Source organism: Aphis gossypii, chromosome 1 (assembly GCF_020184175.1).
Source record: "Aphis gossypii isolate Hap1 chromosome 1, ASM2018417v2, whole genome shotgun sequence".
NCBI classification, from domain to species: Eukaryota; Metazoa; Arthropoda; class Insecta; order Hemiptera; family Aphididae; genus Aphis; species Aphis gossypii.
The window spans coordinates 53,933,272-53,956,409 of NC_065530.1; the positions used below are offsets into that span (position 1 = coordinate 53,933,272).

The 23,138-nt window shown below is 25.1% G+C and overlaps 4 protein-coding genes and 1 long non-coding RNA gene across 7 annotated transcripts; 2 read left to right on the forward strand and 3 right to left on the reverse strand.

Moving 5' to 3' along the window:
- Nucleotides 1-920: 920 nt before the first annotated feature.
- Nucleotides 921-5,065, reverse strand: LOC126549083 (uncharacterized). Its single transcript, XR_007603228.1, has 3 exons — nucleotides 4,774-5,065; nucleotides 2,612-2,738; nucleotides 921-1,051 (listed from the first exon to the last, which is right to left on the reverse strand). It is a non-coding gene; the product is annotated as an uncharacterized LOC126549083 (long non-coding RNA).
- On the forward strand, nucleotides 5,049-6,759 carry LOC114131170 (PXMP2/4 family protein 4-like). The gene is made up of 3 exons (XM_027996330.2): nucleotides 5,049-5,345; nucleotides 5,432-5,563; nucleotides 6,457-6,759. Exons 1-3 carry the CDS (start codon nucleotides 5,088-5,090, stop codon nucleotides 6,619-6,621), a joined length of 555 nt encoding a protein of 184 aa, XP_027852131.1. The 5' UTR covers nucleotides 5,049-5,087; the 3' UTR covers nucleotides 6,622-6,759.
- Nucleotides 6,642-9,391, reverse strand: LOC114131169 (glutamate-rich WD repeat-containing protein 1). Its single transcript, XM_027996329.2, has 8 exons — nucleotides 8,918-9,391; nucleotides 8,692-8,825; nucleotides 8,410-8,559; nucleotides 7,847-8,099; nucleotides 7,612-7,780; nucleotides 7,348-7,516; nucleotides 7,106-7,273; nucleotides 6,642-6,898 (listed from the first exon to the last, which is right to left on the reverse strand). Exons 1-8 carry the CDS (start codon nucleotides 9,108-9,110, stop codon nucleotides 6,761-6,763), a joined length of 1,374 nt encoding a protein of 457 aa, XP_027852130.1. The 5' UTR covers nucleotides 9,111-9,391; the 3' UTR covers nucleotides 6,642-6,760.
- A 90-nt stretch (nucleotides 9,392-9,481) lies between these two features.
- On the forward strand, nucleotides 9,482-11,599 carry LOC114131171 (histone deacetylase complex subunit SAP18). Of its 3 annotated transcripts, XM_027996331.2 has the most exons (6): nucleotides 9,482-9,621; nucleotides 9,692-9,769; nucleotides 9,833-9,939; nucleotides 10,102-10,296; nucleotides 10,712-10,791; nucleotides 11,340-11,599. In XM_027996331.2, the coding sequence occupies exons 2-6, from the start codon at nucleotides 9,713-9,715 to the stop codon at nucleotides 11,366-11,368; spliced, it is 468 nt and encodes a 155-aa protein (XP_027852132.1). In that variant the 5' UTR covers nucleotides 9,482-9,621; nucleotides 9,692-9,712; the 3' UTR covers nucleotides 11,369-11,599. The 3 variants fall into 3 exon arrangements, with proteins under 3 accessions (XP_027852132.1, XP_027852133.1, XP_027852134.1); XM_027996332.2 differs by having other exon boundaries at nucleotides 9,541-9,769; nucleotides 10,712-10,815; XM_027996333.2 differs by having other exon boundaries at nucleotides 9,542-9,769; nucleotides 10,712-10,807.
- Nucleotides 11,600-12,822: 1,223 nt separating this feature from the next.
- Nucleotides 12,823-23,065, reverse strand: LOC114131158 (E3 ubiquitin-protein ligase Bre1). The gene is made up of 17 exons (XM_027996312.2): nucleotides 22,913-23,065; nucleotides 20,587-20,769; nucleotides 20,321-20,507; nucleotides 20,044-20,232; nucleotides 19,251-19,372; nucleotides 18,926-19,162; nucleotides 18,354-18,479; nucleotides 17,108-17,281; nucleotides 16,617-16,874; nucleotides 16,043-16,222; nucleotides 15,774-15,985; nucleotides 15,449-15,602; nucleotides 15,262-15,375; nucleotides 14,997-15,188; nucleotides 14,738-14,930; nucleotides 14,562-14,656; nucleotides 12,823-13,851 (listed from the first exon to the last, which is right to left on the reverse strand). The coding sequence occupies exons 2-17, from the start codon at nucleotides 20,731-20,733 to the stop codon at nucleotides 13,570-13,572; spliced, it is 2,862 nt and encodes a 953-aa protein (XP_027852113.1). The 5' UTR covers nucleotides 20,734-20,769; nucleotides 22,913-23,065; the 3' UTR covers nucleotides 12,823-13,569.
- Nucleotides 23,066-23,138: the final 73 nt, after the last annotated feature.

The window sequence follows — 23,138 nt, forward strand, 5'->3', positions numbered from 1 at the left end:
GTTCATTTTGGTCACATAATATATTATATCATCAAATTAAATTTAGGTTTAAAAAAATAGATTAAATATTATAGTAAATAAGAATTATCGATATATATTTGATTTTTATAATAAATAATATTAAATAATGTGAGAATGTTAATACTAAGTTTAATAATTTAAATTGTGAATTCATCTGCCCCTATGAACCGGTTCAATGGGACACTTTCTTTCATTTTTGAAGAAACAATAGTAGTGAGTGGGCTGTGGGCATGTATGGTACACTTATCAATTCTTAAAAAAATATAGACATTACAAAAAACAAACCTTAAGTATATTCAAGATAAGAATAAAAATAGTTAAATTTGGAATTAACTAAAAATATATTGTTTTTTTTATAAATATCTATATTTATTTATATTGTTATAAAAATTTGTTTTTCTGATCAAAAATAATTAAATAACAGAATTTATTAGAATTTATGGGTTTTTACACAAACCCTGACATTTGAAGAAACAATTAATTATAATTATTGTAATTTATTAAAATGTAAAATCTCAATGTTTTTTTGTTTTAATAAGATTAGGATTTTCACTGAACTTGAACAAACTTACAATATATTTCACAAAGATATTTTAATAGTGTTGCCAATGTTTGAGTAACTATTAAAGTCATCGTTTTCAACCTATCCAGCATAATGAGTACCTAGCAAACCTGTATAATATGAGAATCACGAATGGTTATAATCACAGATTTATAAAAATATCTGTGGTTTTAATAGTTCACTGCATCTGTTAGCTGCTGCTACATCCATCAACTGTACTTATCAATTATATCCACGATTAAGAATATCTTTGATCATGATTACCTGTATCCGTTCAATTTATTGGTTAAACACTGCTTTTCTAATAAACGCAACAGCGTGACCATAACCAAATTATAGTCCTTAGTCCTAGCCCCTAGGAGAAAAAGAACAAGGATGTTACAAGGAGCTTCTCAACACAGCATTGACAGATGTAGGACCTAGCCAATATATCTCGGCACCTTCACGTCACTCACTTTTGTACAAATGCTATAACAAATAGCAAAAATATTTCAGCTGTAAATTGACTTAACAATCATTGCAATAGGTACCTATACGACTCAAATGATAGACAGTAATCACTAAGCACGCATGCTACACTATATTAATGACGAAAAAAATTCCTATTTGAAAATACAATTATTTTTTAAATAGGTATATGATTTTATCTTAATCACAAAGAAACGAACTATTGGTAAATTTAACATATAAAAATTGAGTTGTAAGTACTTTTCTGGCACACTATCCGTTAAAATTGTTTTATATTGGCAAATATTAAAACGTTTATTCAGTTTTGAAATAATTTATTGTGCTTCTATACCTACTTTATTTTGACTAATGCCAAATCTGCATTTAAAATTAGCTTTGTAAAAGTAAAACTATAAAATTTTGTATTTTCTGATTTTTAACTAAGATCGTATATGGTAACTTATATTTGTATATATTTGTATTTTTATATTTGTACCTATATTATAGGCTTATAGCCGTATAACCCGTATAGGTATCTTAGTTTTAAGCAATAAATAGGTAGGTAATAATCATTATTTCAAATAATATTAATAGACTATACGTATTATAATTTAGTACTAGGTAGATGTTTATTTATCTCAAGGCTCAAAACACGGTAATGACATAATGCTTTTTTACTAGGAAATGAAAATTTAAAGTTAAAGTAGGTTCAGTACCTGTCTGACCCAAATTACCTATATAGAGATTTTGCATTTCATCGAGTACCTAGGTAACCTAACTTATTAATCTTTATTAGGTAGATAAGGTAAAATATAGTTCTAAAAAATTGTATAATTATTCCTACAGAAATAATTTAAAAGATTTAATAAATAGGTAAGTATTTCTTTCTTTTAGATTATTCTTGTAGCTATAATAAATTAAATCTCTTTTTGATTGGAGTGGTTGAAGGGGGGGATTTTGTCCCCTCACGGCTAGGTATTAGGTTATCATCTGCAGCTGAGTCCTCTTCTAGTTTTGTTTTCAAATCAAACATTTGTATATCGTAGGTTAGCACCAAGCTTTTTTAAGATTTTTTCACAATAAAAAAACAATTTCACTAGAAATTCTGTAGAAGACTATAACAAAACTCAGAGGAATATATTATTTATTCCTCTAAAATCAAATTTCCTAATTGCAAATAGATTAACTATAAAACATTTTAACTGATTACGTATATACATACTATATAGGTAATAAAAACTAAACGTGATTTGGGTATTACAAAAACATAATTAAACATGACTAGGTTACGTATGTAAATACTATTAAATTAAAAGAGGGAAAATAATAAGTGGAAATTTTTCTCATAGTCTTTGAGTCAACGGCAAAATCAAAACTTTCTCAATTTAAAGTGTAAGATATGTAGATTACCTACCCCGTTTACCATACCTTCCAATACCTACGTCACTGAGTTGATATGTACTATAGTACTATATATATACTAGATTGTCTCTGTCTGTATGACTTAAGTCATTTATTAAATATACAAATCAATGCTTAAGTATATAGAAGTATATAATGATGTATTTACTATTTTCTTACATGATGCGATTCACTAGATAAACTCGCTTCTTTTTTCTCCCCAACAACGAATCTATTTAAATTATAATTTTTTAAATTTGTAAAATTGTATGTAGCTGGTTTACTGAAAGACCATACTTTCAAATATCTAGAAAAAAAAAATATTTAATTTCGGTCATTTAGTTTGTCCCGGTTAATAAAAATTGAGAGAAAATAATATTTAATATTGTACCAGGTATTTAATAATAAAATATAGAATAATATTGTACCTACTGTGTATTTTTATGATTATTTTATATTATTAGGTAGTTATATTATATAAAAGGTGTGTTACTGTGTTCATTTTTGAAAAAAACGAAGTTGATGTTATCATAGGGATGGCCATTCCTTCGATGGTATAAAAAATAAGTTTTTAATAATACAGTATATTATAGTACTAAGTATTCTTGAAAATTCCAAAAAATCAGAATTTAAAACAATTTAGTAGGTACCTACTTACAAAAAGTAATAATAAAACCTCATTTCTCCTCCGACTGATAAGTTTTAATAATTTACTGTCAAGTATTTGAAATTAAAAATAATTAATCTGGTATGTAATCAACGCATATATTAAAGACATGGCTAAGTATATTTAGCCATTATTAAAGGGCGATTCATTAAGTAGCAAACATTCACCTCATTTTTCCTTTAATAATGAATTTAAACTTTTTCTCTGGTAAAATAAACTATTATAGATATAGTATAATAGTAGGTAGGTACCTACCTAAGTATGTAATCGTTTTTTTAATTTTATCATACAATTTATCGATAATATAAAAACCAATCTATACAGTTTAAATCGTTATAATATCAATAACGATTTAATGTAGGTAGGTATAATTATTTAATAAAATAATGGAAAGAAAATGATGTTGGAAATTTTGTCCGTTTTAACTTTTAAGTTTTAAGGTTTACGGGTGGAGTAATTAGGTATAATGATACATTCCTATAATCAACCATTTGATGCCACCTGTCTGTTTATTGTTCAAAGTCGTTGATATTTCATTCGTCATTAGCCAATATAAATTATTAATACTTTATACCTACCTAATTAATAATTTGATCTAGAAATAATTAAAATACAGTACTTGAATATTATGATCTAGAAATAGAATACTTAGGTACATAAAGTATTTCATTTTCACTATTTTTTGTTAATTCAGAAATGATTATTTGATTTTAATTAATGAATGATGATCTTGATTATTATATATTGATATATTCTATATTATGTCTATATCTATTCAGATTTCAGATAATAGGTAAACTATAAAAACTTAAACCTTGGATACATCCACTGGATTTGCTTAGAAGACTTGAAGTAGTAATGTTGGCTTCGTATTGATTATTTATAAATATCGCTCAGCTTTGTAATGAACAAAGAAGACCCACCCTTTCCCTTTATGCGGAGTTCAAGTAACTATATGGGGCGATTGTAAACTCGGCCCGTATATTTTTTTAGGTAAAAATACTATAGATGAAAACTCGGCCCAAATTAGAATGTACATATAATTTTCTTATAATATTTTTGAGAACCATTTAGCATTACTCAAAGGATACAACAAGGAGACGATTCTTATTATCCTACAATAATTATTTTCATTTTCATATTATTTATAGTGTGAAATTCGTTATAAAATGTAAGTGTGTACCTATTTGTAAGTGTAAAAAATGTAAAAATATAAGTAACACTGTTGTGTAAAAATATAAGTGAATAATTGTAATGTTATAATGTATAAATTTATTTTTTTTAAAGTAAAAAGCCATGTGTTTAAAGTATTCATTCACTGATATTTCCTTATTTTTATATTTTGTAAGTATTCTTTCTAGGAGTTATTTTTTTAAAATTAAATTATGTCGCGGTTATTATATTTTATTGGTAAATAATATCGGGCCGAGATTACAACGGACATTTTTTTACCTGAAATTTCCGAGCCGAGTTTACAATAAAAAAGGTAATCGTGGACTCAGTTTACATGTGCCTAAACATATCCTAACAAAATGCCTCACATGCAAGGAATTTAGGGAAAAGGCTAAACTATCAGAATACTAGTATATTAAGCTATGATTACAATAAAATTTATTATTTAATAAAAAGATAGTTTATTATTTACGTATGGATAAATATCTAATATAATACATACCTGATAAATATTATATGACGTTTTTACATTATTAAAATCAAAAATAATAATAATAATAATCAATAACATATGTACCTATAAGCATATAATAATACTACCTAATAATATTTATATAGTTATATACGTAAAATTTTGGCAATGGTCAGTTTCAAGGTTTGTTCAAGATCACCCAATTTTGAAATTGGCAATAGCCATCATATCTATAAATAATAACACGCATAAAAATAATGAGAACCTCCTAACCGTCGTGCAGTGACTGGCCACTGCTCATAACATTGTAGTAGGTCCCGCGTGAAAAATAATTATCTACAAAAATGACGACCGTCTTCGCCCGAATAGTAAAGTTTTCAATTGCCTACCCAGTTACCAGGGGAATGGCTTCGTATGCAGTGATATGGCCAACCGGATGTCTAATACAACAATTGGCTTTTGGAGATGAGAAATTTGATTTTGCCAGGGCAGCTCGGTTTGGACTATTTGGAGCATTTTATGTAGCCCCGACTTTAAACGCATGGCTTACTGTTGCACGTTACTTATATCCAAAGAATGATCTTCGTAGCGCAATCATAAAAGTGAGCTAACAAGATTCAATACCAAACAAATAGTTTCAATAAATAAATATATGCATACAAATAATATTAAGATTTATATTTATTAGGCACTTTTGGAGCAAGTAACATACTCGCCGTGTGCAATGGTGAGCTTTTATTTTGGTATGTCTTTACTAGAAGGGAAGACGGTCGAGGAAGCAAAAAAAGAAGTAGAAAAAAAGTTTTTACCAACATACCAGGTACAAATTTGATAATTGTTAATGGCTACCAAAACAATAACAATATAATTCACAAAAATAATCAAATTTTAGTTTAAAATCCTTTAAAAAAAAAATTAAGATAAATATTTATAAAAATTAAAGATTGATGTTGGGAAATTTTTTTTAAAGCCATTATAAAAACATTAAGTAACTGAAAATAGTTTAAGTGCTAGTCTGAAGTTATTCAAAGGTATCTGTATTATCAATAAAACTATACATTTTAGTGATATAAAATACAATTTTCTTTAAGTATTACAGTAGATATAATAGCAATAAAATCTATAATTTTGATTATTTTTCTGTGGCCTATTATAAGCCACGTCTTATTATTATGTATACACTGTATACAATATTACAATATACACATGTGTACTTAAAATAATTTTATGATTTTATTACAACTATTAATATCTATTATAAATTCAATGAGATAATAAATCGTCACTTTTCCTGATTTAATTAAAATTATTATTTATAAATTATTTTTATTAAAATAAAATGTTGCTCTATAATATCAAATTTGCTTAGATTTATTTGTGAAGATAATGGTGAATGGATATAAATAATAGATACAACCAAATTCTGTATATTGTAAAACATCAAAAAAATATTATAAAAATTAAAAAGTGACTAGAACAGAATTATAAATTTAACTTAAATTAGTTAATATTTAACAGTCATTACTTATTAGTTACCAATATTTATAAGTAATAAACTCATTTTTACTTTTAAAAGAATGAATCAATTTTTCCAATTTTCCATTGCATTTTTATGGTTTATTTTCTTGTTTTAAAAATTATATTAATCAGTAAATTGATTAATACGTCATTATTTATTATATTACATGGTTACAACTCTATTTTTCAAAACAGGTTGGTGTAGCAGTTTGGCCTTTACTACAAGTGTTCAATTATACAATGATTCCAGAAAAAAATAGGATTCCATTTGTTAGTCTATGCAGTTTAGCTTGGAGTTCATTTTTAGCTTACATGAACCACTGTAGTGTTAAAAAGGAAAACATGTTAACCAACAAATAAAGAAACAGAAGCATTCCAAAAAAAAAAAAAAAATTATATATATATTATCATAAATATAAATTGTGTGTATTATGTATATTGTATATTAAAAAAAATAACTGTTAAATAGTAAACATATTTTTAATTGTTATAATTTTATTTATATACTTATGGTTCTGAAAACATTGAAACCTGTTTGAGCAGTACTTATAAGAACACCAGTTATTTGAGGATGCCAATGAAGTTCTTTGATATGTTCTTGTCCTTGATGAATGAACAAAAGCTGTGGTGGAATTTCCTAGATAAAATAATTGAATATTTAATACCCCAAATATTATTCAATGTAGAATACTTTTGATTTACAAGTCTCTTTTTATAGAATATCAGATACCTGTTTACAAGGTCTGTACACTTTTATGTTATACTTATAATAAAATACAATATTTATTATACAAAAATATAATTTTTATATTAAATTCATTTTTAATTAATTTAAAATCTGTACTTTTATGTCATCTTGGTCATTAGTAGTATCCCTTTCAACAGCTAAATCCCAAATTGCTATTTGATCATCATCACCGCCAGAAGCAAACACAGAACTATCATCTGGACTCCATTCGACTGTTGTAATAGCACTAGTATGGTGTTTGAATATAGCTAGTTCTTTGCCTTTCTAATTTAATGATTTACTATTAGAATTATAATATTTATGTGACATATTAAATATACTATAATATAATTATATACTTTAAATTGTCTTAAATCCCAGATCATAAGTTTTCCATCATCACCACCAGAAACAATTAATGGTTCTTTCTTATTCCAGTTTATGACATTAATATCATTATCATGAGCATCAGAAATTGTCAACATATTAGCTTTGTTTGGTGCTAACCGTGTATCCCATATTCTTAGTCTGATAAAAAAAAATATATATATATTAAGATGTAGAATCATTTGTAAGATTGTTTTTTTTTTTATATAAAATATAATATATATTTATTTACTTACGATCTGTCAACAGAACAAGAAGCAAGAACATTAACTTCATTTGGAGACCATTGTAAATCTTCAACAGATTCTTTATGTCCACCTAATGAATGTAAATTAACAACCCAACCACTTTCACTTGGTTTCCATGTATGTATATTTCCTTTGCAATCACCACTAGCTAAAAATCCTGATAAAATAGAAAAAAAATTTAGTATTTATTTTATAATAGCAAAGATAAAAATTGAATTAATACCTGGTGACTTGGAAGACCAATCTAAAGCAAAACCTTCATCTCTATGTCCAGAGTATGAATACAAAGGTTTATGTTCAGACATTATTCTCTTGGGAGCAGCTTTACCAAACTTTTTTTTCTTTTCTTCACTTCCAATTTTACGATTTCGATGAGCTTTTTCAACTTCTTTCAATTTACTATTTAAATCATAAATATTGACAATTCCTCTTTCTGACCATACAGCTGCAAATACTTTGTCATCAACTGTAGTATTCTATTAAAGATAAAAAATAATAAATATTTTATACTTTTAGTAAAGAATATGTTTTAAAAGATTGGTTTGTGGTATTTTAAATGAATATGTAGTACTATTGAAGTAGAAGTATATGAATACAACAGATATCAATAACAATAAAAAATGAGAAACGGAGTAGGTAATGTACTTTTAGTGTCAAACAAATAAATATATTTTTTATTTGTTCATTATTGGTAAGTATTGTGTTTATAATATAGTTGGCAGTGTTTGAATAACAATAGACCATATAGTGTTAATATTTAACAGCCATTACTTATTAGTTACTAACCCTAATACGATTAACAGTGCCCAAATGAGGAATTGAAGATATCTGTAACACAGGTTGATCTTTAGATTCATCATCACTACTGTCAGACTCAACATCTGAATCATCCGATGAACTACTTTCTTCATTTTTAATCGCATTTAAGTTGGATAGCTAAAACAAATAATTATAGCATATTATATTATAATAAAATAATTTTCCAAACAAAACACTAATAATAATTTTTACATAGTTTAGTGTAGACATTTTAGAGTTGTCAACATATTGACAAAATTGTGTACATACCTTCATAACAAACACACAATTGTCTTTGGGTTTTTCTGCTTGACTTCCAGCAACCAAATACATAGAGTGTGGAAAGTCACTACGGCCACAACCCATGTCATCAATGATCACGTCAAAACTCAAACACGGCAAACCTAATGGTTATCACGGAAAGTAGATTATTAAAACAGTAAGAACGGACAACTGTGGTTAATAAATTATCAAACTCCCAAATGATCAAATGTACCGGAATCGATATCATGTAGCATGTGGTAAGCAGATGGATCGAATACCAACGACTCGTCTTCCTGCATTTGATGACCGGGCAAGTATACTTGTCGTGGTTCTTTTTTATTAGCTATGCCAGACGATTCACCGGTTTCGTCGTTTTCATCTTCAACGACCATTTCTTCTTCACTTTCATGCTCCGAGTCAGACATTTTTCAAGTGGCTGTTCTTACGACGTCGTTCCCACCAAAGAGAGTAAAAAACTAAAACTAGTTACCACTACTCACTAGCTTTCCTATAGAGTATTTAAATTTGAAGGAAGTGTGTTGAATAGTGAATAATATTTTCAACTTTAAACCACACTACCACAGTATAGATAATATTATAATTTAAACCACGCGGACACACGGTAGCTCGTGTAATCAAAAATTTCACTATCAAGTATCAATCTACACTATCAGTTCACTGAATTTCTTCAGTTTAGCCATCCCTAAAAAAATGACATTGATTTTGGAAGGTAGCAACTATTTTTTGATATATTATTTTATTTATTTTTGCCCTAACGCAACACTGTACTCAAAATGTTTTGATGTTTGTATTTTGTACCTCCATTTAGTATTTTATAGATTATAGAATAGAATAACACCGCTATACTGCATGTTCCAGTCAAGAGTCTATATGAAGTTGATTTAAAAATCAAATTCACGCCTTAATTATTAAACGGTTGTGTTTTAAATGTTTTTTGAGAATTTCAAGTAAATATTTATTGACATTTGACATTTTAATCCTTTAGTTAACGCTTAACGCAATAAAAATGGCTGCAGTTGAATCACTTGTAAAAGTTGAAGAGAAACCTGTTAACAGAGAAAAGGTTAATACTTAGAATAATATTGGTTTTCTAATAAATATAAATTTAAATATTTTATCATTTCAGACTTGCCCATTATTATTAAGAGTGTTCTGTGCCATGGGACATCATAATAATTTATCGGAATACTATCGTGGCGCTGTACCTGGAAATGAACTTCAAATATACACTTGGTACATATTGTCTAGTTCCTAGAGTAACAACTTAGTATTCTGCTTTTTATTCTTATCTCTGAACTGTATGGAGTTGCCCACTTCAGTCTTACACTTCCATAATACTATATCTCTCATAGATAGGTAAAGTATTAAACATTATTAATTTTAATTTGCTCTTAGGATGGATGCTACACTACGTGAATTGACTGGTCTTATTAAAGAGGTCAATATTGAGTCTCGAGTTCGTGGTACAACATTTGATTTTGTTCTTGTATCACCAGAATATAATTGCCCAAGATTTAATGCATTTGAAATCGGACTTACTGTTGCTGGAAATAGATCTCCAGATGATTCGAAAACATTGGGAAACACAAGGTATATGAGAGTTATTGTTAATATATATTTTTATAGCTCTTAATCAGGGGGTCATCAAACTTTAATCAGGATACTATGCATTGAATATTTTGTTTTTGAATTATTTGCTGCGGTTGGCATGCTTGTAAAAGCTTGACTCTGAGCCGTAGTTAGAAAAATCTAGCTTATAATATTCATAATAGCTGATTTAATCATTGTGTCAAAAATAAAAATTACCAACTTATATTTTGACAAACTGTTTTTAGAAAACCTATATATATCATACAACATTTTGTGTTTTTAACTTTTAAAACATAAAGTTATAATAAATATAATATGTTTTTACCTATAATGCTTATTTTATGATTTCTAGTAAAATAAATATAAAGGTTATATTTTAATGTATTAATTATTATTATTTATAATTATGTTACAGATTTACTATTGGTGATTATTTAGATGTTTGCATTACTCCTCCGGAACGTTTTATGAGAAGACCAGCACCGATGCGTTACCGTAAATAATTATATTTGTAATATTGTAATTCTCTATTTAATAAATATTAACATTTTTGAATTTATAAATGAACCTTATTTTTATTAAATATTTTGTTTTCTTCAATAAATAATATTTAAAAATTAATTTTCAGCCATAGAAAAAAAATCAAAACGTTAGTAATTTTTTTAATATATTTATGATTAAGGAAATATTAAAATAATATTAAATATTTTACTGCAAGTTAGAAATTAAATTAATTTTTCAATATTGAAAATGTGAACCTTACAAAAATCGATTTTACTATAAAATTCCTGTTTAGATATATTTGGATTTAAGAATGACTATAGAGGTTATATTTTATACTAATTATTTGGTAATAGTTGTTATATTATCATTTTTTATTTAAAAGTAAAATATAAAATTATAGTTACACTAAATCATTTATTCATTAGAAATACTAAAAGTCCTAAAATATAAAATATGTATAAATTTAAAATAGTTATAATTAACTTGTAAGAAGTTCAAATATATCTTAATTGATCTAATCATTTTTGTTTTACTTTCAGTTAAAAAAAAAAAACCGTTCAGTCATTGAACAATAATTTGGTATACTGAATCATCTTTAAGAAATCGTCTCAGCCTAGATAAAATGTCAATTGCAGTCTTTAATATTTAGAAAACACGGATTGAATTGGTCAAAATACAATTTCTGCATGAAATAACCTATGTTTATTAATTACCATAATGTAAAAATTGTAAAATGTAATTTAACAAGATGTTTATGTATTTGTGTATTCATTATGAAATATACTAATGTCTATATAATTATTATTATTAATTATATTTATATTGTACATGACAGATTGAATAATTTTTACTTTTCTAAATTTATATAATAAGTAGAATATTACAAAAAAAAAATGTTTAGTAAATAAAATGTGGTGGTCGATGTCAAATAAGTAATATTTTTATATTACAACAATTTTTCAAATTCTCTTTTTAAATTTATCTTCTTGCGATTTAATCTCTTCTTTTTTTCTAAATAGAACTTAATTTTTAGACGGTAATTTGCCACATAATTTTATGTTACACTGAAAATATTTAATTTTAATTAACAAAAGCTCTGGTACTAATGATGATAAAATATTATGATTACAGTGTTAGTAAGGTTTCTTATATTGATGTTGGTGTTGGATCTATTTTTCCAGTAATTGTGTTTTCAAATATTTTAAAATAATTGCACAGTGTAATAGACGTTTAGTGGAAAGAATGCTTGTTGTCGGTAACAAAGTTAAAAATTGTTGTAACTCTTAATCTATAATAACCCATTTCTTAAAACTATGTTCTTAAGGAAACTAATAACTACAAAAAAAAAAAAAAAAAAAACAATTCTTATTATAAGAACAAATAGTCTATTTATGTGTGTGAAACAATGAATACATTACAGACAAGTATACATTGTGTTTTAGTCAATTTTTGTTAGTGAAATATTATACTCTGTTCAGGTTAAGAGTATTCAAACTCGCACATGCATACTGAGTATGCCGACAGCTGTTAGACCACCCAGATGACATCAGATGCCCTGTGTATGGTCGGCATTGTATGACACATGCGATACATGAGTGAAAAGAACTAGTTTTCGTCCAAAAAACTGGGCACTCTTACCTGAACAGAGTATAGTCACTGTGCCATATTCAATGGTAGTTGCAGCAATTGGAAAATACTGTACTCTTAAAATTGGGCAGTATTACACATTTTAAGATGAAATATAATAATAATACACAAAGAAACAATATAATTTATACATATAATATATATATATACGTTTATATATTGTATATTATAAATACTTAGTAAACTTATTTACATACTACAATATGATTTCTATTTCTTAAAAGTAAAATACAATGTAATTTTACTAACATTACTAGTTTAAGGTTGTTGAAATAAAATAATATTTAAAATCTACACAAACTATATTATATAGCTATATTATAATAGGTAAATGATTTATAAGTGAACACCTAAAATATTCAGACATAAACTGAACAATTTATTACAATATATTATTTTAATATGTTTAACAACCAAAAAGAATTAGTTTATAATATACAGTTAATTGAATTATACAATTTTAGTTAATATTATACAAATAATGTAAAAATAGAAACAAATGCTAACAAAAGGTACTGATGCAATTATTACAATTAATATATAAATAACATAATAACTACAATTTAGTCATTTCAATTGGTATTGTATAAAAGTGTTGATCGTATAAAATATTATTTATTTCAGTCTTTTTGTTTTGAAACAAATTATTTTTTTATCATCAATAATTTACAATATATTAATACACAGGTTTTTGGTAAAATGTAATAATTTTTAGTTTTTAAATATTTCTTTACAATAACATTGAATAACATGTATAATACAAACTAAATTAAAGTTGTCAATCATAAGAAAAATACCATTAAGACGTGTTGTAATTTTATTATAAATATTTTTTTTCTATGTTAAGTCCAATAAAAATTTAAAGATCTTATATATTTTTTTTTTTTTTTTTTAGCTGCAACATATCTAAAAATAAATATTTACTTCTAGTTTCCTAAATATAATAAATATATTTGAAATCTATTCAATTAGGAATACAATTGAACTAAAATAATCTAGACAAATCTTGGAACAATCATCAAAATATAATTAAAAAAATAGGACTGCAAAACGACAAAACAATTATGTTACAAGATACCAATACAATAAGTTACATATCTTACTAATAACTTTAAAAAATAACTATGACCCAAGATAAAGCCTATGGTAATCATTAGCTCCAAATGTTGCATTGCATTTAGGACATTTTCTTTGTCTTGTTTCATAACGAGTACGTAAACAATCCCAGCAAAACACATGAAAACATTTAGTCAGTACTGCATCTTTTCGTTTAACTTTACACGATGGGCAAGTGAGTGTTTCTTTATACTCCCTAATTTCTTCCATCATAACTTCATCTAACGTACCTGCTTGTTCAATTTTCTTCATACGTTCAGTTTTTCGCCTCAATTGTACTATTTCTTCCTGTAATGTATTCAATAAAATGTAGTTTTATAATAATAATGATATCTATAAAATAAATTAGAAATTGTTTATAACATAAATAAAATAAAACTTATTGTCCTAATTGTGAAACTGTTTTTAAAAATAAAATATACAATACATTTGTTCAAGCTGAAAATGATTTTAATTAATTTAGTTAAGACGACATCATCTTACCAATACACACCAAATTTTAAACCCAAAATAATTAATTTAACTCTATTTTTTGATTGTAAATAAATTGATGATCAAATTAAAAATGATTATCTAAAGGACTATATGTACTTTTTGATGTTTTAATTTTATTTAATGCATTTAAAAATGTATAAAAAAATTTAAAATGCATATAAATTGCTTTAAAATTAAAATATGAAAAAAAAAACTGTATAGAATGTAATAAATAATAATCATATAATAACCTTATATTCATAGACTAGAATTGCCTATATTACTAACATTACGCGTCGTGAGCCGTGATAGAAGGAACGATTAAACGACTGAGTGACCGATGTACTCGCACAATTAAATAATCGTAATATAATTTAATATAAATTGTGTACTCATATTATATAAAGATCACAATAATTTATATACATAGAACAAAGTAAATTTAATTATTCAGAATATTTTTTTTTTTTTTGTTAAGTAAGTGTTTATAAAATGGAAGAACCTCCTTTTAATAAGACAATTACCTGAAGTCTTTTGGTTTTATATGCTTCAGCTTCAAGGGCACTGGTTTTTTCTGTTACTACTTGTTGTGCTTCTTTCATTTGTGCATGATATTTATCTTTAAAATCATTAACAAATATTAAATAAGATATTGTAATATATTATACATGTATTTTTTAATAAAATAATAATTAATTACCAAGATGTAATTTTAAATCTGCTGCAGACTGAGCACTTTCAATTGCTTTACGTTTGTGCATTTCCATAGCCTGTTGTCTAATTGAACATTCTTTTTCAACTGTTGCTAAAGAATTTTGCAGTATACGTTCTTTTTCTTCTAGTTTTCGAACTACTGTATTTGTCATTTCTACTTGATTTGTTAAAGTTTTAATCTAAATTTTTAATTATAAAACTTAATTATTTTATACATATATTCTATAAAATAATTTAAAACTAACCAATTCTTTGAGAGTATCAGTTTCTTCACGAGCTAACTTATGTAATTGATTAGATTTTATACGTTCTGTCATTAATTTAAAATTAGCATCATCTTTTTCACGTAATTGTTGAATTAATCTTGAGTTTTGTTCTTGCATATCTTCAAATGCTTGACCTGTCACTTCCATTTCACTTAGCATAGCTTCTTCTTCCTTAAAAAAAAAAAAAAAAATCAATTCATTTTTTGGTTGACAATAGTGTTTAATATTTAAAATTAAGATATACTTGTTTATGAGTAGCAACTTGTTTTTGAAGTTGAACAATATGTTCTTCCAACTGTTTAATTTTTCGTAAAGCATCTTCATCAGCTAATTTCTTGCGTTCTTCACGCTTGCCTTCCTAAAGTAAGTAAAAATGTCAATGTAATTGTTATGTTAACAATAGTAGTAAAAAAAATAATAAAGTGTCTTACTTGTATTTTTTTTAAGGCTTGTTTAGCTTCTTCAAGTTCTGCTCGAAGTTTTTTTTCAGCTGCCATTAATTGAACTTTGTCTCTTTGGTCTTTACTAACTCCTTTATACATGTCTAATAATAATTTCATTTCTTTTTGATCATTTACAGCTTTTCTGTAATATAAACACATTATTCCAATTATTTGTTATAAATTATCTAAACTCAATAAAGTGAATGCAATGAAAAAGAAAATATATTGTAAAAACAATACAAAAATAGTTAAGTTTATTTATACAGGGTAGACAACTTAGTGTTAACTAATTTTTTATATGATTCATATTTACTTAAGTTGAGTTTTCAAATCTCTGAGAGCTTCACTTTCCCAATTCCTAATGACTTCTTTTTGGTTAACAGTCTTTTGATCTGGAGTAGTAGCTGGGCCTGTAGTTGTTTTATTAGGTGTTTGTTGTCCATCTTTTATCTGTTCTTTTTTAACATTTTTGACATCAATTTTTTCATCGACTTGAACATTTTCATCCATTAGTTGAGATATGCCCTTAAAAATTAAATATATATGATTGATAGATACAAATTATTTAATTGAATAATTTACTTCTAAATCTTCTTCTTTTTTCATAATAACTTGAGATAATGAAAATTCTTCTTTAATATTATCATTTACTCCACATTCATCTTCTTTACAAGATTCTAATAATCCTTCTTTTGTATCTAAGACAGGAGTTGTAATTTGTTGTCCTAACTTTAATTTAATATCTTCTAGTTCTTTTTTTAACTGTAAAAATGAAACATAATTATAGTATTTAACAAAATATGATTGTATAATTTATTCTAAATATTAACACGGTGAAGTAATACAATTTTTTTAGTAAAATATATCTAGGAATACTCATGGTATTTATATTTAGTAGATAAATATTTTTATACATTTTAGTAAATTGTTTACTCATATGGATTCATTCAATTTCTATTTTTCACAACATTTTATAACATTTTGTTCATATTTAATAGTTATTACATGATGTAGAGGCTAACTGTAAAGATATAAATAAATTTAATACATAACATAATTAGCTTAACTTTAAAAAAACAAGCACCCACCACTAAAAATGTATGATTTCCATATTACTAATTGTAAATAAAGTATATAACAATAAATTAATTTTTACCTTTGGTACTTCTGCATTGGCATCTTTATATTTACGCTTATATCTATGCAATTCACCCTTAAGCTGGTTATTATGGTTTTGTAATGATGATAGTAAATGTCTCATTTCTCGATTTATGGGACCAGTTTGTTCATTAGCAGCCAAATTCTGTTCAAATTCAATACGTAACATTTCATACTCTTTACGTAATTGAGCATTGACATCTTCAGAATTCATCAATTCCGAACGTAATTTTTTTTGAGCTGATAATTCATCACTCTGTTAAAATTAATATTATAATATTATATGTTATGGAGTAAAGTAAAATTCAAAAAAAAAAAAAAATGTAAAACCCAAATCTTATTAAAAATAAAATTTTAATTTTAAATAAACAAAAATTATTAACTACATGGATGTTACTATCACTAGATTAATTAGATTATTTTGTTATAGTAAAGCAAATAGATTTAGAATTATTCATATTTTACGTATTTTTAGGCAGAATAACTTACCTCCATCACTTCCATTTGACGTAAATGAGTATTTTTACTATTTTGAAGCAATCCTGTAGATTCAAGTAGTTGATTTCTCATTAACATAAATTCACTATATAATACAGAAAAATGTGATTGTAAACATTTATATTCTGTTGTTTCAATGATTACACTTTCAGGAAGTTGCCTTAGCTAATAAATAAACAAAAATTAATTATTCAATATTTAATTATACTCATAATATACAGTAGAGTTTTGATAATCCAGCACTTGAGTAATAATCTAGTATTTTTAATAACATCTAACTTTATTTATCATGATATTTTGTATGTAGTCATATTAAGTATACAACATCCACACATTGGGTCTTCTTATAAATGTACAACAAAATTTACATACAACTAGCTTTAATATTAGTGAATGGACATATTATCAAACATCATTTGAGTCTGTACTTATTATTTTTTTTTTAAGATATAGGCAGATTATCCATAATTGTCTGCGGAATGATCTACACACATATTAAATGTATACAAAAATTATAAAATATTTTTGTAATATTATATGAATGTTTAAATAAAAATAAAGCATGCTATAATTTAATTTTCCTAAAATACTATATAAAATTACATGATTTTTTTTTTTTAATAATACACGTATGTAATTATAAAATTTTCGTTTTAATTTTGCGGATTGTTTGCGGAATTTGTTTATCCATGAATTCCAAGCCACCCTATTTCAGAGATAATTGAAACTACACTGTATTTCTATTTTTAAGTGAGTTATAATAATGTAAATAAAAACAATTTAAAAATGCTCATAATTCAATTTAAAATTAATCTATTGTATAAACCAATGTAAAAACACAAACTATGTCTTAACTTAAGATTAGGTTAATTTATTCTAAAAATAAAGTTAATTGCACTAAATTAGTTTTCCTGGCTGCAAAATTTTGGTATATTATATATACATAACATGTTTTCAAAATATGTGATAATGGTATTAATTTTTAACAATATTGTTGGGATTTTATTTAACATGTCTGTGGCAATTATTATATTGTATAAACTACCTCTTCATGGATATCAATCTTAATATTATTTTAAACCAATACATTCAATTATTACACAAATCAAATATGTTTTGATCTGAATAAATTTCAATGAAAATAAATACATTTGTAGTTTTATTAATAATTTAGCAATACTATGGAACCATGGTAGTGGTGGATTATCAAGACTACTGTATACACAAAAATACATACATCCATTTTAAATTTTTCTACTTCCATTAAAGCCTCCCTATGTTGTTGATGTAACTTATCAAGTTCTTGGAGACGGTTATTATTCAACTCTCTAAGTTCTTCATTTTCTTTTTGAAATTCTTCTATCTATTTTAGGTTATACAATGTTAAATATATAATACATGATATACAATAAAATAAGTTAAAATAGAAATATTAAATATTTTAATATTATTTAAATAATAATTGCCTGATAAGATTACGAGATGGTTATTAAATTATATAATAATAAAATATTTTCTGTTTATTACAAATGACTATATATTATATATATAAGTAATTAATATATTATGCGTTGGTATATTATTTTGATAAATCATATCATTGATTATATTGTAAAATTTATTTTATTATACTGCAAACAAAAATTTAATAATATTAGTAACTTATTCCAAAATTATTCATTGTTCTATAGTTTGAGCAGTCCTTTTGAGTTTAATTTACTACGTAGTACTATTTCTTTGCAAGTTATAGGTTTTTTTTTATTTATAGGATAATAAACCTTTTAAAATAAGGTTAATTATATGACATACCTTTTGTAATGATACACTTGACTGTGCAATTGATGTATCTGGTTTTGAAATAACTCTGTCATCAATTTGCATTGCTTCCAATCCTTTTAACTTATCTCTTGCTTCTGCTAAATGTGTTTCTAGTTTATAATTTCGTTCAAGAATTTTTTGATATTCATATTGCAACTCTTCAATTTGGTTTCGCATTTCAGCAACTTCAGTTTCTTTGCAGTTTACATTATCTTGTAAGCCTGCCAGCTATAAAAATAACAAAAATGAAATTAATTTGATATAAATCAATTATTTTATAAAACTATTATAAATAATTTATAATTAAAATTATCACCTTCAGTGACATTGTATGATACTTTTTATGTAAAGAGGTATTTAATGTTTGTAACTTCTGATTCTCGGCTTGAAGTTCACTATTTGCTTGTCGAATTGTTTCATCCATACTAGGAGCTTCATCTATTAAAACTCATAATTAGTTAATTTTTGATTATAATATCAAAAAGTATAAATTATACATCTATGTTACATCCTTATAATAAAACTATTATCTTTAATAATTAATAATGTTGTTAAGTGTAATAAAAGAATAATGGTATAACATTTTAAATGACATCATCAAAACTTTTTTAAATTGTTCAAGAAAAAAAAACCAAAGCAATACTATGTATGGGAATGAGGCATATCCTCACCAATGGCTACTATGGACTACCACCACTTTAACCAAAAAAGACTTTTGAAAATACATTTTGGAGGACAATATGTGGACCAATTTATGATAGCAAAATGGCAATTTGGAAAAAAAATTAACTAAGAATTTCAAGAAGATTTGGTAATTGTATAAATTATTAGCTCCATAATCATAAGGAGACAAAGGATCTAATGGTTAAGACACATGATATGAGTAGAGCAGTAAGGTTAGGTTAGTTTAGAAACCAATAGAAAAAAAACTTTGGGGGGAGATGGAGAAAATTAGTTTAGGATCAAGAGAAATGGAGTGAGATTATGATGGTGGCCAAAACTCTTAGATAGTATTATGTAGCAGAAGAATTTCCATATTCTAGTATCTAAAAATCATTTGTTTTATTTTGATTTAAGTTAATAATTTATTAAACTCATACAATTCTTACCTCCTTCAAACTCTCCTTTTAAAGCAAGTGTAATTTTTTCATTTCTTTGCATAAGTCTATCAAAAGCTTGTATAACTTTTGCTACTGCACGTTTTGATACTTGTACTCGATTAGCTAATTTTTCATCTAATTCTTCCTTATCCCATGTTGATAACTGTACTAAAAATGAAGTTGTAGCTTCACTTTCATCTAAAAATAAATGATTTAGTTAAATATATAAATCTATTACGTATTTTGAATAAAAATTATTAATTATTATGCAGTAAAATAAAATTACTTTTGCTTTCTAATTCGTCAGCAGTTTCAGCATCAAACCTTTGTAACAGTACTCGAATATCTTCATTTAATTGATTCCAATAACGATTTACTACATTTAAAACAGAATCATCTTGAGTTTGTCGTTTTTCTAATTGTTCTATTCTATTTCTTAATTCTGCTTCAAGTCTATTTCGTTGTTCTAATCTCTAAAAGTTGAAATTTTTAATAAAACAATTATTAAATCTTTTTAAATTGTAAATTATATTTTTAAAATATTATACTAACTTGAGCTAATTTTTTGTTTTGGTATTGTAGAACTTTCATATCTAAATCTTCCATAGTAGAAATAGGGCCAAGTCTAACAGGCTCAAATTGAACTTTTTTCATTGGTGGTTCTTCAGAACCCCCTTCATCGTTGTTTCTTTTTGACATTTTTAATTTTGTACAGTCTTATTTAAAATATAATTTCTAGAAAAATAAATTAGATCTATTTTATTTTATAGTTCATGTATTCATTCATATTAAATGCCAATTTATCAAAAATTAATACGGTAGACCACTAAATTATTGTATTTATTTGTTTATAATTCAGACATATCAGACTATTTCTATAGTATAAACCGGCCATATTTCAATATTTTAAATTACCTAAACTACAATATTAATTTTACTTGTGTTTAAATACCTACTATTTATTTGTTCTTTAATGATACATTGAATGAATAATATTTTCAATTTTACTATACTTCTAGTACTGTATAGTACTAACTATATATTATTTTACCTATTGTTTGATGATCAAGATTTAAACCAAGATTATTTTATACATTTTGAATAATTGTCTATAGTGTTTTCACATCCAAGATGAGAAACTTTTTGAAAGTATTATAAAATCCACATAATTTGACCTCCTTTAAATAAGTAGTTTAACACAATACTTTGCCGCACGATACTCAAAAAAACTGTCGAAAGAATTGATAAAATTACAAAACCAAAAAAGGTATTTCTTTATGTACTTGGGGCGGCTCACGTAAATCTTCACAAATATAATTTTAGCATTTTTTTAGGACCATATTTTAGTTGACAATATTTTTAATCCGTTAACAATAATAATTTATAATGCTTGTAATAACTCCTAGAAAGAGCATATTATTTGTAATATCTTTCGTGTTATTTCTAGTTAATTTTTTTTTATAAATGATGTCATAAATATTATCATTAGGGCTGGGATTTTAATGTCCATAAAAATGCAAAAATGCATTAAAAATTGTCTTTAAAATTAAAAAAATTACATAACACATTCACAAATATTTTATTTCACTTCATATATTAATAATAAAAAAAAAATGATTGTTTATTGTTACACTGAATCACAAGAGTGTGCTTCAGGTTTTCAAATAGAAATTATATGGTAAAACATTTTTCACTATGCTAGTTAATTATATATTTAATACATAAGAACTGTAGATAAAAAATAGGTCATTTGGGTTTTCATCTATTGTTAGCATACCTATAAATATTTTATATTATAAATCTATGATAAAATTTTGAATTTGAATTTTAAATTTAAAAACACCAAAAATTACTTAAAAACCCCTAAAATGCTCTAAAAATGAGAAAAATTACCTTAAAATCAAATATTGTCAAAAAAAATGTAAAATAAAATTTCTTATTCTAATTTAAAAATACCTAAAACATATTTGTAACAAAACGAGCATCATACAGAAAGTTTCAGAAAAAAATGCAAAGTGCATCAAAATTTCAGCCCTAATTATCATATTTAAAGGAACAGTAGCTCACTACTGATGTTAATTAATTGTTTATTCTAACTGATATAATATAGATATTAACTTAAAAAAAGCAATAAATATTATTTTTTCGAACAAATACTTAGGTATATTACAACTATAAATGTTGTATACTATATGATAGAACGTAATAACTAGTTATGTTTTCATATGGACGACATAGGTCAGGCTAAAAAGTTATTGATAATAAAATATTTATCACAAATACCTTTTAATTTATATTAATGAATTCAATAAATTATAGTCAATGAATAATTTTAGGTAATATTTTTTAACATAAAATTATTCATATTTCATTCACAATCTTAATATTTGAAAAAAATTCAATGGCATCTGCTATACTTTAAAACTGATTCTTTGTTTAATTCTATATAACATTAAATATTGGATGTAAATATATTGCCTATTATTATTTATTACATTAAATAATAATTTAATTTTAAAAGAATATTTCAAATTTAAGCTAAAACAATTTATCTAGATAAAATAAAAATAAAATCTTTAAATAAAAATAAATAATTGAGTTGCAGTACCACCATTATGGTGCACTATGCACTGTATAATGCAACTTTTTTCATGAAGGAAACTAGAGATTATATTCAAGAATAAAATAACTCAATGAAAGCCTTTACTATTTAAATGCATAATTTGTTAGTAGATTATAGTTTTGTCCCTTATTTATAATATTTACTTCAATCAATTATTAATTGTTACAATATTGTATTAGAAGCGCTGAACGCCAATTAATTTCATTTGTTTTTGAGTATTACAAAACGTATAAAATATAAGAGTTAAATACATACCGATATTCCAATACATTTTGAATTAATATTGTGAAATGAAAATTGTAAATTTGTAAAGTACATTAGTAATATTCCAATTATTAAATTATAAACGTTGTCGGCTGTAGTTGTTGATATTCATTATTCTTCAGCTTGCGATTGTTTGTGTTCTGAATTATGATAATTATTTCTCAATAGTTAGTAAACAAGCTGCAAGATGGCGTTAGTATGAGGTGCCGTGGAAATA